Source organism: Pocillopora damicornis, chromosome 10 (genome assembly GCF_964200805.1).
Source record: "Pocillopora damicornis chromosome 10, jaPocDami1.2, whole genome shotgun sequence".
Classification (NCBI taxonomy): Eukaryota; Metazoa; Cnidaria; class Anthozoa; order Scleractinia; family Pocilloporidae; genus Pocillopora; species Pocillopora damicornis.
Window position 1 is genome coordinate 21,822,937 of NC_142679.1, and position 14,919 is coordinate 21,837,855.

At 40.3% G+C, this 14,919-nt stretch overlaps 3 protein-coding genes, 1 long non-coding RNA gene and 1 pseudogene across 4 annotated transcripts in view; 1 reads left to right on the top strand and 4 right to left on the bottom strand.

Moving 5' to 3' along the window:
• The window catches only part of LOC149039385 (VPS35 endosomal protein-sorting factor-like), a 797-nt gene extending 712 nt beyond the window's left edge, over nucleotides 1-85 (bottom strand). Inside the window, exon 1 of the mRNA XM_089185794.1 lies at nucleotides 1-85. This exon is cut by the window's left edge and continues 85 nt beyond it. The gene's annotated coding sequence lies outside the window, so the exon portion shown is untranslated.
• A 3,486-nt stretch (nucleotides 86-3,571) lies between these two features.
• LOC149039386 (pyroglutamylated RF-amide peptide receptor-like) lies at nucleotides 3,572-4,510 on the bottom strand. The gene has a single exon (XM_089184777.1). It carries the CDS (start codon nucleotides 4,508-4,510, stop codon nucleotides 3,572-3,574), a length of 939 nt encoding a protein of 312 aa, XP_089040903.1.
• Nucleotides 4,511-4,724: 214 nt separating this feature from the next.
• Nucleotides 4,725-5,913, top strand: LOC149039387 (uncharacterized; annotated as a pseudogene).
• A 1,035-nt stretch (nucleotides 5,914-6,948) lies between these two features.
• Nucleotides 6,949-7,575, bottom strand: LOC149039388 (uncharacterized). The gene has a single exon (XM_089185795.1). The coding sequence runs from the start codon at nucleotides 7,573-7,575 to the stop codon at nucleotides 6,949-6,951; it is 627 nt and encodes a 208-aa protein (XP_089041921.1).
• Nucleotides 7,576-13,704: 6,129 nt separating this feature from the next.
• Nucleotides 13,705-14,801, bottom strand: LOC149039389 (uncharacterized). Its single transcript, XR_016180595.1, has 3 exons — nucleotides 14,561-14,801; nucleotides 13,995-14,085; nucleotides 13,705-13,735 (listed from the first exon to the last, which is right to left on the bottom strand). It is a non-coding gene; the product is annotated as an uncharacterized LOC149039389 (long non-coding RNA).
• Between the last annotated feature and the right edge of the window lie 118 nt (nucleotides 14,802-14,919).

The following is a 14,919-nucleotide window of genomic DNA, read 5'->3' on the forward strand; positions in this document are numbered from 1 at the left end:
CAAGGTGACCATAGTTTTTTTAATGCTCACATGTTAAATTAAAGTTATGCAAACAATTTGGTTTACCTTGTTGAACAGGCGTAATTCTTTGGCGATTTTCAGTCGAGCGGTGATAAGCACGACGGAAATGCGAGAACAACCGAGGCAAACGCAAAGGGCGAATCACTCCAGAAAAAACAACAACGATCAGAGGTTTAACGAATAGCAAAATTAGATTTGTTGCTGCAGACACTCACATTAGCATGCCTTTAAAAAAAGCCACTCATTTAACAAAAGCTTCCACAATCAGTTTGCAAACATCCACTCTGATTGATTCTTTTTGAAACATGTCCAAGAAAGGAAGAAACTTATCCTGGAGAAAAAAGATACACACATAGAAAACCGATTTAAGTAATTCTACGCGAAAGATATCTTTGTTTTGTTGGAAGAGAAACTAAATCAAACGTTCAGAAGTGAACTTACCATTGATACAAGAACAGAGAAGTCGTGCATGTGGTCTAGTACTTTGGAAATAATCGACTGAAGCTGTTGGAAACAGAGATAACGTTTATCATTATTATTATTATTATTATTATTATTATTTATATTTATATTTATTTTCCCATCTTGAAACTATTAATACTATATTTTCAGTTTGGAGAAAATACCGGGAAGCCCAGAGAAACATGGGACTCGTTGAGTACGGGCTTCCATAACTAATAGTGTATATTACTTACAATAAAAAAGCGACAGCGGAGAAATAGGAAAAACGATATGATAAAAATAGCTAACCAAACAAAAACAGAGTAAAGCAAAACAATAAAAGGAAAAAAATGAATCAAGGCAAAGTAGAATCTAATAAAAGAACGTATTTTGAAATTTTTATTAAGCTTGGCTCTGACCTAGTCGAGTTTATGCATGTATTATTCATTAAATTGAAAGAATAACATTGTGAATTTAGATAATTAATTTAATTAATTTAATGCAAAAAATACTTCCCACCGAGAGAAATTACAGTTAGAGTTAATCCTCACTAACAGACAAAGACTAATGTGTTGAGGAAGCAAAATACACTACACTGCAAATAAATACTAAATAAACACATTGTACTATAACAAAAAAGACATATGCACATCGTGCAGTAACTGGAAATACATAAATCTATACTTTACCACAATGCATTCATATTTAAATGAAGTGAATCACAAAAAAAGGGTGGGTTCAAGTAGCTCACATGCAATTTCCGGGGTGTACGATTGTATCATAGAAAATCATATGAGACCATGAGCACTTTACCAAATAGGTTCTACATGTTGTTAAAGTTGTTTCATTGAATAAATATTGAGAAAAGATTATTTCTGAAGCTAACAAAATTTTGTGGGCTAGATGAGTCAAAATGCTAAAGGCAAAAGGCAGATAACATAATCAGGATAACCACATGAGGTGATGTACCACATGAGGTAAATATTCTACGTCTAACTTCACAAACTAAAATATTTAAAATAAGGAAATCCATTGGGCCCCAGTTTCTCTTAGTGTTTTAAATGTGTTTGTTAAAAAGCAACCAGGAGCTGCCTTTCCCTACCATAGGTTCATTCTGAAACTCAAAAGTAAATATTTAGGCCTCTCAAAAAGCAACCAGGAGCTACATTTCCCTGATACAGGTTCATTCTGAACTCAAAAGTAAATATTTAGGCCTCTCTAGGTTTAAAGTAGACTTTTTTTTTAGTTAGACAAATCTTATTTAAAAATTGCTGGTGATAAATGTAGTAAAAACTAGATTTTGATACATTAAAATATTTAGATATTCCCTTGAAATCTTAGATGGAAACCATCCAAATGTTGATTAAATAAAATATACCTGTTATAGATTTTGCACAGGGTGCAACAGTGCCCACATTTCCATAATCTTAATAGTTAGGTTTATTTTTGTGTAGTCTTGCTGTCAGGGTTAGAAAGCTGTCAGCTCCTGAATTATTTTGGGAATTTTGGGCAAAATTTGACCAATCTCCTGTCAGATTGGGGATTGACCACTGGTTTCAGAGGTGATTTAAAGGCTAACGACGTGTCTTGTGGAATTTTGATCAATATTTTGCAAAATAAAAGCTTCTTTCCTCTTTAGTTTATACATTAGTTCTTTTATGATTGTGTAGTGTTGACAATCTCTACATTTTATGAAATCACATATACCGTTGCACGCCACAGAAAAGTTGCTGCTTTTTCTTGCATCACATGGATTATCATGGCTCTCTCAGCATCACGTTTATGGCTCTGTAGTGTAATATGAAAGGTATAGTTTTCATTACTTTTTATCTTACAGCGCAAGCTTTCACTTTACAGTAAAGCGGTACCCCCTGCGTGGAAAGCGGAGGCCATTACCTCGGAAGTATGGCAACTCAGCTGGCTCTGAAAGTTGGTTGTTACGCGTGATTACCGTAAATCTGTTCGTACGAAAAACCGGATTTTTCAGCGCTGGAAGCTTGATTTTGGGCAGTTCGGATGAAAAAAAGCAGTGAAAACAAATAAACCCATCAATCACTTCTGTGACGATAGGTTTTCGCGCAAAACTGAACTCTAGCGGAAGACACAACAATAATAGGGAAAAAATAGCTCAGTAGAGACAACTCGGCAGCGAGAACAGAAACTCGTCACGATTTTCTAGTACGCGACGATCCACTTCCAGCGAGCTTTTACGGAAGTCAAGGATAAGACAGCGTTTTGGTTCCACAGTAGACTTTATTACTAGATCAGGCCAACAACTGACATGACCTCTAGCGTACACAACTTTGTAATCAAAGTAATCGGCACGCAGTCGTTTATGTAATCGAAAAAGCTTTACAATGTACTTGCTTAAGTATGAACTGGTGTGAGGTTCTATTGTTCACTAAATTTACAATATTTGACTAAGGAAACAAAAGAAGCGGAAAAGGAAGTAAAACGATTTCTTCTTAAATATTCCCATCTGTTTCTACGACGGGAATATTTCAAAATTAAGAGAGCGGATACAATAGACTCTAGGCTATTAACAATAGGAAACTTAGGTGAGAATTCACAGCCCTGATATTGAAAATATACCTTATCTTACAGTAGAGCAGCTTAGAAAATAAAAATGAAAAAGCCATTAAAAATTTCAGCTTATCTATGCGAGGTTGATGTGGGAATTTATCGCAAGAAAGGCAATTGAAATTACGAGCACAAACTCAGCTGCCAACTACCTTAAGAACCAATTTTTCCAGAGAGACCATTAACACTTATATTTACCTAACATTTCACTAGTAATGGTCAACAAAAGCATTGACATGCGGGTATACAATGAAAGCAAGCAGCAAAGCAAAAATCTCTTAGCCCACTATCCAAAAACTACTGTGGCTTTTAATTTATGTTTTGACTTACTTAGACTGAAGAACTTGAATGAACTCGAATAAATTGAAAATGGTTAAATAAGAAAAGTTTTATGCGTAAACATGTTCCAAACAACCACACAGAAAAATCAGTAAATTGGCTATTTCAGTAAAAGGCGAACTTCATACAAATAAAAGCGAAGTCGTTGACGAGCAAGGAGAGAAAAAAAAATCTCGCCCTATCGCGTTTCTCAGGGTTTTCGAATTTTTCCCTCAACGGTGTAATGAGCAATTGATACTTTATTCGTCGGTAACCAGCGGCAAATAAACATTCGCAACTCCTGCCTGAATCTTTGACTCTGAAGAGTGTAAACGATCGGATTCAAACACGAGCTTAATCCAACAGGTATCACGCACGCGTAGTAAATGATGGACCCATACTCCACCAAGCCAGGAACGTGATAGACAAGCAAGTATGAAGTCACATTAGGAAACCAACACAATGTGTGAAGCATCGTCACTGTTACTGCAATTTTCGTGATTCGCTTGCGTGATTTGATTACGGCTAATGAAGTGCCCGAAGTTATAGATGGCCCCCAAAGTGTTTTCATAGTCTTGGCGTATAGAACAGCCATCAGTACAAGAGGAACTGAAAAGTCCACAACGAAGGTAAAGACGGTGTAAATCTTGCCATATACAAGTTTAGACCAGTTTTCAAAGCATGATGAATGATTTTTGTCATAAATCATTACGGTCATTGGAGGAATCTCGGAAAGAATGGCAAAAATCCAACCACATACAATAACCATTTTTAGTTTTCTCTTTGATAATTTTCGTGCAATGTTGCCAGTTCGAGTGGCATAGAAGCGTTCGATGGCGATCACAACATGCATGACAGTAGCAGTACACCCTCCAACCCACATAGTGAACCCCCCGGTAAACAGCTTACAAAGCAAGGTTCCAGCCCATCCATCAGGGTGGGTATATACAGGACGAAGCACATATTGAGGGATCAGGGATGTTGCCACCAGAATGTCGGCCAGTGCTAAGTTGAGGAAAAGGTAGTTGATTGAAGTCTTGAACTTCGAGCGAATCAAAGTAAGTACCACCAGCAAGTTTGGAATTAAATTTAAGATCGTTAAAAGAAAGAAAACCCCCGACAAAATATTTTGCGTCCTGTCATTTACCATCGTGGCTCGGTTCAACGAAAGTCTCGTTTTCTGCGGAGAGAAATATAAGATTAGTCCTAAATAAAAGATTGACTGAACATCTGTGCTGCGCTCACGTTTCAAGGGGAAGATTAGACTGAATTTTTGTTCGGAACAACTGAAAACAATTTCCTCGAATAACGTCTGCTGTGTCTATCAAATTGAAGCGAACGATTTACGACATTTGAAACTGAATATGTCCACGCTCTTCCGCTGGCGAAACAAAAAGTTTGATAGTAAACCTTACCCTCTCTGGCAATTAGTGATTGCAGTTATGACATTTTTTTTTTTCTGCCGAAGACGAAACGATTTGAGACAATAATGCAAATCAACTTGTAAGCCTCCAATAAATTATTCAATAATTAAAAAGTTAATATACAGGACAGGTGTTAAAAAAAGGAAAAACACACTCGCCGGCTGACGAATTGCAAAACACTTCCCAATTCTTCGCCGTTTTACAATTCCCCCGGACCCGTTGGATGCTCAGATCCCTCGTCCAGGGCCTTACTTGTTTCACAGCGTCGGCATGCAGAATCATTTTCCACATTACGGGCAACCAGCAGTTCTTCCATGCCAAGTTCCTATGCCACGTGCGTCACCCTCGACAAGCTCAGTCCCGAGCAGCGAAAGCGAAAGCACAACGAACGAAGAAAATCCACAGCCAGGAGCTACGAACAGGAACCGTAGCTCTAACTGAACAGACGCGGAGACAAGGTATTTACTTGAATTGTGGAGGGACGATTTCCCAATCAGCAAGAAAAGAAACAGCACTGTGTGTGACGCCATCGTAAAGAAGCTCAATTCAATTTTTAAAGACCAGGGAATACCAAGCTACCGCACTGGTACGCAGTGTAAGGCGCGCATTAAATACCTTCGGGACGAGTACAAACGGGTGAAGGTCCACAATTCCCGAAGTGGCAACAACCGGGAATCGTTCGAATACTACGACGAGATCGATGAAGTTTTGGGATCCAAGCCGAACATCACGCCGAAAGAAGCTGTCGAATGTGGTTTGGCTGAAGATACCAACGCAACTGCGGTTGGTGACTCTGAAGTTTCACCTGAATCAAATATTCCAGCAGATCACGAAGGCGATGCAGACCTAGAACAGGAGTTCGAAAAGAACTTAAAAGGAAACCCAAAACGTTCCAAAAAAAGGAGCAAAGGAAGAGCACCTGCCGTAAAGAAAGCAAAGACTGCCTCGGCTGAGTCCAACGGCGATCTTGTGGAATTTTTACAAGAGAGTCAAAGTAAAGACCACGAGCTTTTCGAGCGCCTCGCCGACAAGGAGGCAGAGAGAGATCTTAAAAGTAAAAAACTTATGTTTGATGCTATAAAAGAAGTAGCGAAAATTTTTAAAGGCGACAGTTAAAGAGAGAACTGCGGACTTTCAGACACAAGTTTTCGTACATCAAGTACAAAGATTTTTAATTTTATTATTGTTACTGTTGAACTTGTTTGAAGTGAACATCAAGTACATAGATTTTTTTATTATTCTTACTGTTGAACTTGTTTGAAGTGAACTTTTTCTATCAAGTGTTGTTAACCCCATTTTCCAATTTCGACCCAACTATAAAATAGTAAAAACCTCAAAATTTAATACTTGTTTACAATAAATTCAGAACCTAAGGAATGAGACAATTATTTGCTTACAACATTGACCACAAGTGCAAAAAAATGAAATGAAAATGAAATATTTTTTCCACGAAATCAATGTTCCTTCGTCTTGCGTCAATCACATCAATATAATTTTTCAATTTAATTCGAAATTTTCATATTAACCATTTTTTTATTATTACATAAATGTTAACAATGAAATAAGAAGTACCAGAATGACAATTTTTTTTGCTTAAAATGTGAAAACTGAAATGAAAATGAAGTAATCTTTGCAAAAAAATGCCATAAAATAAAGCTTCGGTACAAATGGTCTTTTATGATGTTCCTTAATCTAGCACCATCCGCATTGATATCATGGCCTGGCAGAGGCACTCTAAGAAATCCATTTCCATCACTGACGACATCAATTTCAGTGGGATCATTAACCTCCAGGCAAATATTGTGCAGTATGCAACAGGCAATAATTGTAGAGGACACTTTCGCCACTGATTCATCCAGCTTGTTCAGTAGGCACCTTCACCTCCCCTTCAACAGTCCAAATGCCTGCTCCACAACCACTCTTGCACTGCTCACTTATTTATTGAAATCTCATTGACTATCGGTCAGGGCTCTGGTCTGAGGAAATGGTTTCATGCACTAGGTCGTAAGTTTATAAGCTGGGTCAGCGACAACGAGTGGTTTTACTTGGGTGCCACCTATCCTACGCGTTGGGGAATGCAAGATGTCGCCGTTTTCTATTGAAGGTAGTAGTGAGCTCATTCGTAGCACGCGAGCATCGTGAATACTTCCTGCATAGCCATTACTCACATGCAAAAACTTTCCATTAGCATCAGCAACTCCATGCAAAACGACGCTGTGGAAGCTTTTCCGATTAACATACTCGTTTTGGTCTTCTTTGGGCGCCTGATTGGAATATGGGACCCATCAAGTGCGCTTACGATCTGAGGGAAACGGCCAATGTTCAGAAATTCCTGTATGGATTGCCTAGTTTCGGCCTCGGTCTTGGGAAATTGCATAAAATCGTTCGCTCTTCGCAACAAGGCAGTGCAGAATTCGTCCTTTACATTCATAGCAGTGCATCGACCGATTCCAAAGGTTAGCCCGACGGTTTTATATGAATTCCCAGTAGCTAATCTCCAAAGAGCAACGGCAACCCGCTTCTCTACGGAGATAGCTTGGCGAAGAATTGTGTTCTGTCGTACCAGCTCAGGGCTAACGAGTCCACAGATGTGTTCAAAAGTATCTCTGCTCACTCTGAAATGCTCGCAACACAGATGATCCTGGTAACGATTTGCAACGAGCTGTTCGAACCAAAACTGTGGCCTTGGATAGACCCACATGGTCTTACGCTTACGGCGATGTATGTTGTTTTGGCGTTGAATTGCCAGGATTACAACATTCTGTCGTATCCTCCGCATCTGCCGAGACATTAATCGCATCCGCTGAACGAAACTCCTTCTCTTTCGCAAAAATATAGCCGGCGAGAATCAGTACTAGTGAACTCATTAAAAGCGCTCCCTCTCCCGCCATTTTTGAAAGCTGCGCGGATTTGTAATTTGAATCTTCCGAGTTATTAGTGGCTTAAAATTTCTCAGTAAAAAACAGATGTCATGTTTAACAAGCTAATGTCGGTCTGTAAACAAACACCTTGGAAGAATGTTCAGCTAGTTAATCGGCCTTGTGAAAACACAGCCAAAGAATAAGTTATAAAATGAAGATATGACAAGCAGATTTAGTGGTCATTTTAAAATTAGCTATAAAGCTATGTCAGTTTTGGATCAAATTTTCTGTTCTTTTCCTTTTTTTTCATTCATTACATCATTGATTTGATTTTGCTCGAGTAACTGTTTCCCCTGCAAATTTCGGAAATTAATCAACCGAACCAAGTTATTATTAATCAACCTCTTTCAAGTGACAGCACTTCATAAAACCATAAAAAAAATTAACTATATCAATATCGTTTTCTCTACAGGAAGTCATTCAAAAATGCGCACTTAAAGGGCATGTAAACCCAAAAAACGTTCATTTTCTTTTCACATAGATGTTTTGTAAATATATCAAGTACACCAAAAGTACCATTCGTTTATTCTCAAAAGTCCATTTTCACTTTGTAAAAGCCCTTTCAAATTCGAAACATTCGCCATCTTGAATGGCGCCATCTTTCCTGTGACGTCACGGGTGGACCCTCCAAAGTCTCGTTTTATAATCGCGTGAGGCATGAAGGAGTCTTCTCTACAGCCGTTGTTTGCTGGTCTCGTCATGATTTTTTTACTTACAGTTTGCTTCAATATATTCAATTTTTTTCGTAATGGTGAAGCGTTGTGTCGTCCAGTTTTGTACTGATTCAAACAAAACTGGGCATACAATGCAAATATTTCCAAATGACGCAAATTTGAAGCGACAATTTGTGAAATTTGTTCAAGTGAAAATAGCCAATTTCGTCGAGCCGTTCGAACGTTCTGTTGTTTGTAGCAGTCATTTTTCTTCCTGGTGCTGTACCGACGATTCAGGCCTCACCAGAAGCAAATTATTTGGAAGTATAAAAACGACCCATACAGTCGGCAGACGACGAGGATTCGGAAGTGGCCGATCGAACTGAGAAAGAAGTTGAGCTCTTCAAAAGTTAGAGGTCAACAGAGAAAGTAAAAAATCGATTTACATGAAAACGTTTCGTTAATTAAACAACAATAGCTTTATTGGTTCTCTAAAAACATCTTTTTTCTCATCCAATGAAATATTATGGGGGAGCCAGTCGTTCGGGAGCCAGCGCTGAGCCCGTAAAAGACACTGACATGTCTGAACCTTTGCCTGAATTCGAAACACGTATCAAAGAAAGAGAATTCGTTGATATCAGTGTGTAATAACGTGATCTGGAATTTTGTCGGTTCGATACAAAGAATTCTATACAGGATCCCATAATCAACCCTTATGTTCCATAAGAAAATCCAAGCCAGCCCTGTAATGTCGTAAGTCAATCATGTTGGATCACGTGACTAGAGAGAGAGAGTTTGATTATTAAAAAAAAGAGCAAGGTTTTTACTACAAGCAGGGCGTTGTGGTTCATTTTACTTTAGCTCTATTCGAGACTGATACTCTCGATATCACATCTGGCGACGAGGATGTAAAAATTCATGAATCCCACAGTCAATATTCACATCAACACTGGTTTTCATTGAGGAGTTCGCTGTGTAAATTTTTCTTGAAAGCACGTGCTGTTTGCGACGCGCTCAACTCTGTGAGACCTCATGGCGGTTTCGCTACCAAGTTTTCCACCGTTCGACGTCCATGCCGATGGCAGTGCAGGTCCACGATGGAAAAGATGGCTAGGACGCTTAGAACGAATGCTTATCGGAATGAACATCACAGCTGCGAAAAGGAAACGGGCTTTGTTGCTGCATTATGCCGGCACCGACGTAGACGAAATATTCGACACCTTACCAAACACTGGCGAAGACGGCGACTATGACACGGCGGTCGCGAAACTTAACGAGTATTTCTCCCCACAAGTCAACACCACATATGAAGTATATAATTTTCGCCAGACGAAGCAGAAAGAGGGTGAGTCGCTTGATAGTTTTCACACCAGGCTTCGCCAACTCGCGAAAACCTGCGAATTCAGCGATGTTGACAAAGAAATTAAAGAACATATTATTCTGACGTGCAGTTCCAGCTCGCTCAGACGCCGAGCGCTACGCGAAAACCCAACGTTAGAAGGTTTATTGAATCTAGGAAGAGCATTAGAACTCAGTGAAAAACAAGCGAAAGACGTAGAAGATACCGGAGGCGAATTCCAAGCCGTCAACAAAATCAAACGAAAAGAAGAGAATCGGCAAAGCCGCCCACGTGACCGGCGTGACACACAATCACGCAATCGTCGTTTTGGAAACAAGCAAGGCAAATCTCCCAGAAAATGTGGCAAATGTGGCGGGTACGCACCTCACAAAAATCCATGTCCTGCGCAAGGAAAAGTCTGTAAAGCCTGCGGGAAAATTGGCCATTTTGCTCATGTTTGTCGTTCAAAACCTCGTACCGTGGCCTCCGTGGAAACTGGTCAAACCTCTGATGAAGAATATGAGTACGCTTACACTGTCGACCATCAAGAAAACAAGAAGCCACCCATATGTCAGCTACAAATCAATGGAAGAAACGTGAACATGATGATCGACTCGGGTGCATCTGTTAATCTTCTTGATGAAATAACCTTTCAAAGAATTAACAGTCACGGCAGTGAAAGCCTGCAGCCTGTTCACACCAAGATTTATTCATATGGATCTAAAGTCCCTCTTCCTACCCTGGGAATCCTCACTGCAACCGTGAAATCCAGTAACGCGAGCACCTCCGCTCAGCTGACTGTTGTTAAAGGAGAAAACGGAAATCTTCTCAGCTATCACACTGCAAAGAAACTAGGTCTGATTGCGGTTTCTATTAATACTGCCACCGTCACTGAAAGAAACAAAGACGACCCGGAGTCTCTAAAAGAAGAGTTCAAATCACTGTTTGGAGGCATAGGGAAAGTACCAAACAAACAAGTGAAGTTACACATTGACCCCGATGTTACACCCCGACAGCAACCCCACAGACGAATTCCATTTCATGTTAGAGACGATGTCGAAAAAGAGCTTGAGAGACTTGAGAAACTCGACATCATCGAGAAAGTTGAAGGGCCCACACCCTGGATCAGTCCAATTGTTGTCGTCCCCAAGAAATCCGGAGAAGTTCGAATCTGTGTTGATATGCGTGAGGCAAACCAAGCAATTAAGCGGGAAAAGCATCTCATGCCAACCATTGATGACCTTGTTGCTGATTTGAATGGTGCAACGCTTTTCAGTACATTAGATCTGTCCTCAGGATACCACCAGCTTGAGTTATCACCTGAAAGTCGTTATGTCACAACCTTCAGTACACATGCTGGCCTAAGAAGATACAAACGTTTGCCTTTTGGAATTAATGCAGCGTCCGAAATTTTCCAGGAAAAGATCAGGGAACTCCTTTCTGGCCTCCCAGGATGTAAAAACATCTCAGATGACATCATAGTATTTGGAAAAGACCAGGAAGAACACAACAAGAATCTCCGTGGTGTTCTCCAGAGGCTTAAAGAAAATAACCTCCGTCTCAACAAAGACAAGTGTGCGTTTTCCAAAACTGAAATCAAGTTCTATGGTCACATTTTCAGCTCTGTCGGTGTTAGACCTGATCCAAAGAAAGTTAAAGCAATCCATGAGGCACAACCTCCTCGGAACCATAGTGAACTGAAGTCTTTTCTTGGTATGGCACAGTACGTCTCCCGATTCATACCAGACTATGCCACAATCACGACCCCTTTGCGCCTGCTGACCAGACAGGACACCCCTTGGAAATGGGAGCAAGAAGAACAAAAGGCATTGGACAAGCTGAAAGAAGCCCTCGCTGGGGATCAAGTTATGTCCTACTTTGATCCAAGAAAGAAGACCGAAATCATTGTCGATGCGAGTCCAACTGGTCTTGGTGGACTGTTAGTACAAGAAGGCAAAATTCTTAGTTATGCAAGCCGTGCTTTGAGTGATGTGGAAAGTCGCTACTCCCAAACAGAGAGAGAGATGCTTGCCGTAGTATGGGGAGTTGAACATTTTCATCTGTATGTTTATGGTGCCCAGTTTTCTGTTGTTACTGATCATAAACCTCTCATAGGCATCTTTAAGAACCACAAGCAAACTTCCCCAAGAATGGACAGGTGGAAACTTCGACTCATGCCCTACGACTGTCAGCTGATCTATCGGCCTGGAAGAGATGCCGAAAACCCTGCTGATTACATGAGCCGACATCCGTGTCCCACAGCACCAGAAGAACAAAATTTGGCTGAAGATTATGCCAACTATGTATGCTCTAATGCTGTACCAAGAGCAATGACGCTCGAAGAAATAAAACACGAAACCAGAAATGATGCAGAAATGCAAGCTGTCGTCAAGGCTGTGGAAACTGGCCAATGGAATGTTCCAGACGTACAGAAATACAAGAAGCTCAAGGAAGAATTATCAGTGTTCAATGGACTAGTATTAAGAAGAAACAGAATTGTGATACCATTTACTCTCAGAAGTAAAGCAGTAGACCTGGCACATGGTGGTCACCAGGGTATTGTCAAAACAAAGCAACTCATCCGAGACAAAGTGTGGTTCCCCGGAATCGACAACCTAACAGAAGAGAAGGTCAAAAGCTGTCTTTCATGTCAAGCTGCATCGACCAAGTCACCACCGATTGAACCCCTTCGAATGACGTCACTCCCTAGCGGACCTTGGAGAGAAGTCGCAGTGGATTTTGCTGGACCGTTCCCCTCTGGTGATTACATCATGGTAGTAACAGATGAATTCAGCCGTTTTCCGGAAGTAGAAATACTTACCTCAACATCAGCAAAAGTTGTGATCCCTAAACTTGATGCAATATTCTCAAGACAAGGTATTCCTGATGTCCTGAAAAGTGACAATGGTCCACCGTTTAATGGTCATGAATTTAAGAACTTTTCTGACTACTTAGGATTCAAGCATAGAAGGATAACCCCGTATTGGCCAAGAGCAAATGGAGAAGCAGAACGACTGGTTCAGACCCTCCAAAAGTCTATCAGAATTGCTCACCTAGAAGGCAAAAATTGGAAGCAAGAGTTGTACAAGTTCTTACGGCAATATCGTGCAACACCCCACTCCACCATCAATGTGTCTCCAAGTGAAGCCTTAAACAATAGAAAACTCAAGACCACAATACCAGAGTCACCAATCACCCAACACAAGCTGCCGCGATATACACTTCAAGATCCATCCGCTAGCATCGCCCAGAGAGATGCTCTGCAAAAGCAGAAAATGAAGGTCTATGGTGACCTCAAAGCGCATGCTCAAGAACGAGAGATTAAGCCAGGAGAAGTTGTACTCATTAGACAACCCAAACAGAACAAGCTCAGCACTCCATACAATCCAAAACCATTCATCGTCGAGGAACAGAAAGGTACCATGGTCACAGCGAGTGATGGTTCACACACTGTTACGAGGAATTCATCGCAGTTCAAAGTTATTCCCAAACATCTTGCACCCTGCCAAGAGAATGGTGGAAGGAAAGATGAAGAAAAGACACAATGTCCATCCGAAATGAAAGCTGACGCCTTGCCGAGACGATCGAAACGACAGATCAAACCTCCTGTCAGGTTTTCAGACTATGTACAAATCGTCTACGAGAAATAGGCTGGAAAAGGAACTTTTCTGATTCTCTGAGAACGTTGACATTATATGAAGTGTTTGAAGGAAAAGAGATCTCAGTTTAAATTTAGTTTGAATGTTGATTATTTGATTACAAAACGATGTACATTGTTTTGTTTAGAATTTTAGGACGTTTATCACTTAAAATACAGTTAGTCACCTTGTGTTCTTTTCATCCGAAAAAAAGGGAGGGATGTAATGTCGTAAGTCAATCATGTTGGATCACGTGACTAGAGAGAGAGAGTTTGATTATTAAAAAAAAGAGCAAGGTTTTTACTACAAGCAGGGCGTTGTGGTTCATTTTACTTTAGCTCTATTCGAGACTGATACTCTCGATATCACAAGCCCCACTTGGTGCTTCCTTTGAGAAACCCTGAAGAGAAACAGCAGAAGAATTTGTGTCACGGTTTTCACAGCAGTGAAAATACATTCAAAGGTCATTAGGACAATATTCATCATTTTGAGTACAACTTAAAAGATCCTGATTTCAGCTTGCAAAACTATCTTTTCAATATTTCAAATCGAAGCAAACACAAACAGGGTTGGATAATTATGAAGGCCACACAAGGAAATGTACACGATACAACTTGTTTATCGATGGAAATGCTTCTGAGATGAAGGATATTGTTTACCGCACAAGATAGCACAGCGACCCTAAAGTGTTTGCCGAGATATCCCCAACACCAACGAACAAGCTATCTGTAGGCAATTTAGCGAAATTTCCTGTCAGGAAAGAAGCGAAAAACAACTAGCTCTAGTACTGTATTATTAAATCAATGGCAGAAACAACTCAAGTAAATCGATCTCAAAATGTAACAAAACAGATGAAACAGAAAATATTTAGCTTAGTCGTTTCCGGTGTGATTATCTGTGCTTTGCTGCTGCCTGTACGCGTACTTGGCCGTCTCCAGCACCCAGAAATCGAGGCAAATTGACTGAAAACCTGGATGCTCAGTGATACAACTTATCTGGGTTTCAGGCCATTTTGCCACAATTGCCCGATTTCCGTACAACAAACACTTTCATGAGTTGTCGGCATTGGTTGACAAGTTTTTACACTCGCACCTTTGATAATTTTATATAAAACACTTTCAGAAGCTCAAGTTAAAAAAAATTCTGTTGCATTCCTTTAGATTGTACCCTCGCTTTATTGCATTTTCATGTTAAATACAAATAAATCACAAAGTAAATTAAATACCAGTCTGGGTTTCCGAGACGGTCGCATCGCTGTCGACATGTTCTGTACTGTCTTCGTGCGGATCGCTTCGGTGAACCCTACGCGGCTCATGTTGTTAAGGACGTGGCCCAGACTCTCCTGAAGATTCTGGATTATCCCCAGCGCTGTCATGTACTAAGCTTAAGGCATTCGAGTCGCTATCTTCTGAAAAAAAATCTTCCGAACTACCGCTACTTACACGAACTCCCACACCAGTTCTACTGGGGAATATGTGTTGCGCAATATTTTGGTTCCACCGCTTACGTCACGACTTCTCGCTATTGTTTTTACCGGAAATGGAATTTCAGTTGAAAATGCCGATTTTCTCCTAAAATAAGTCG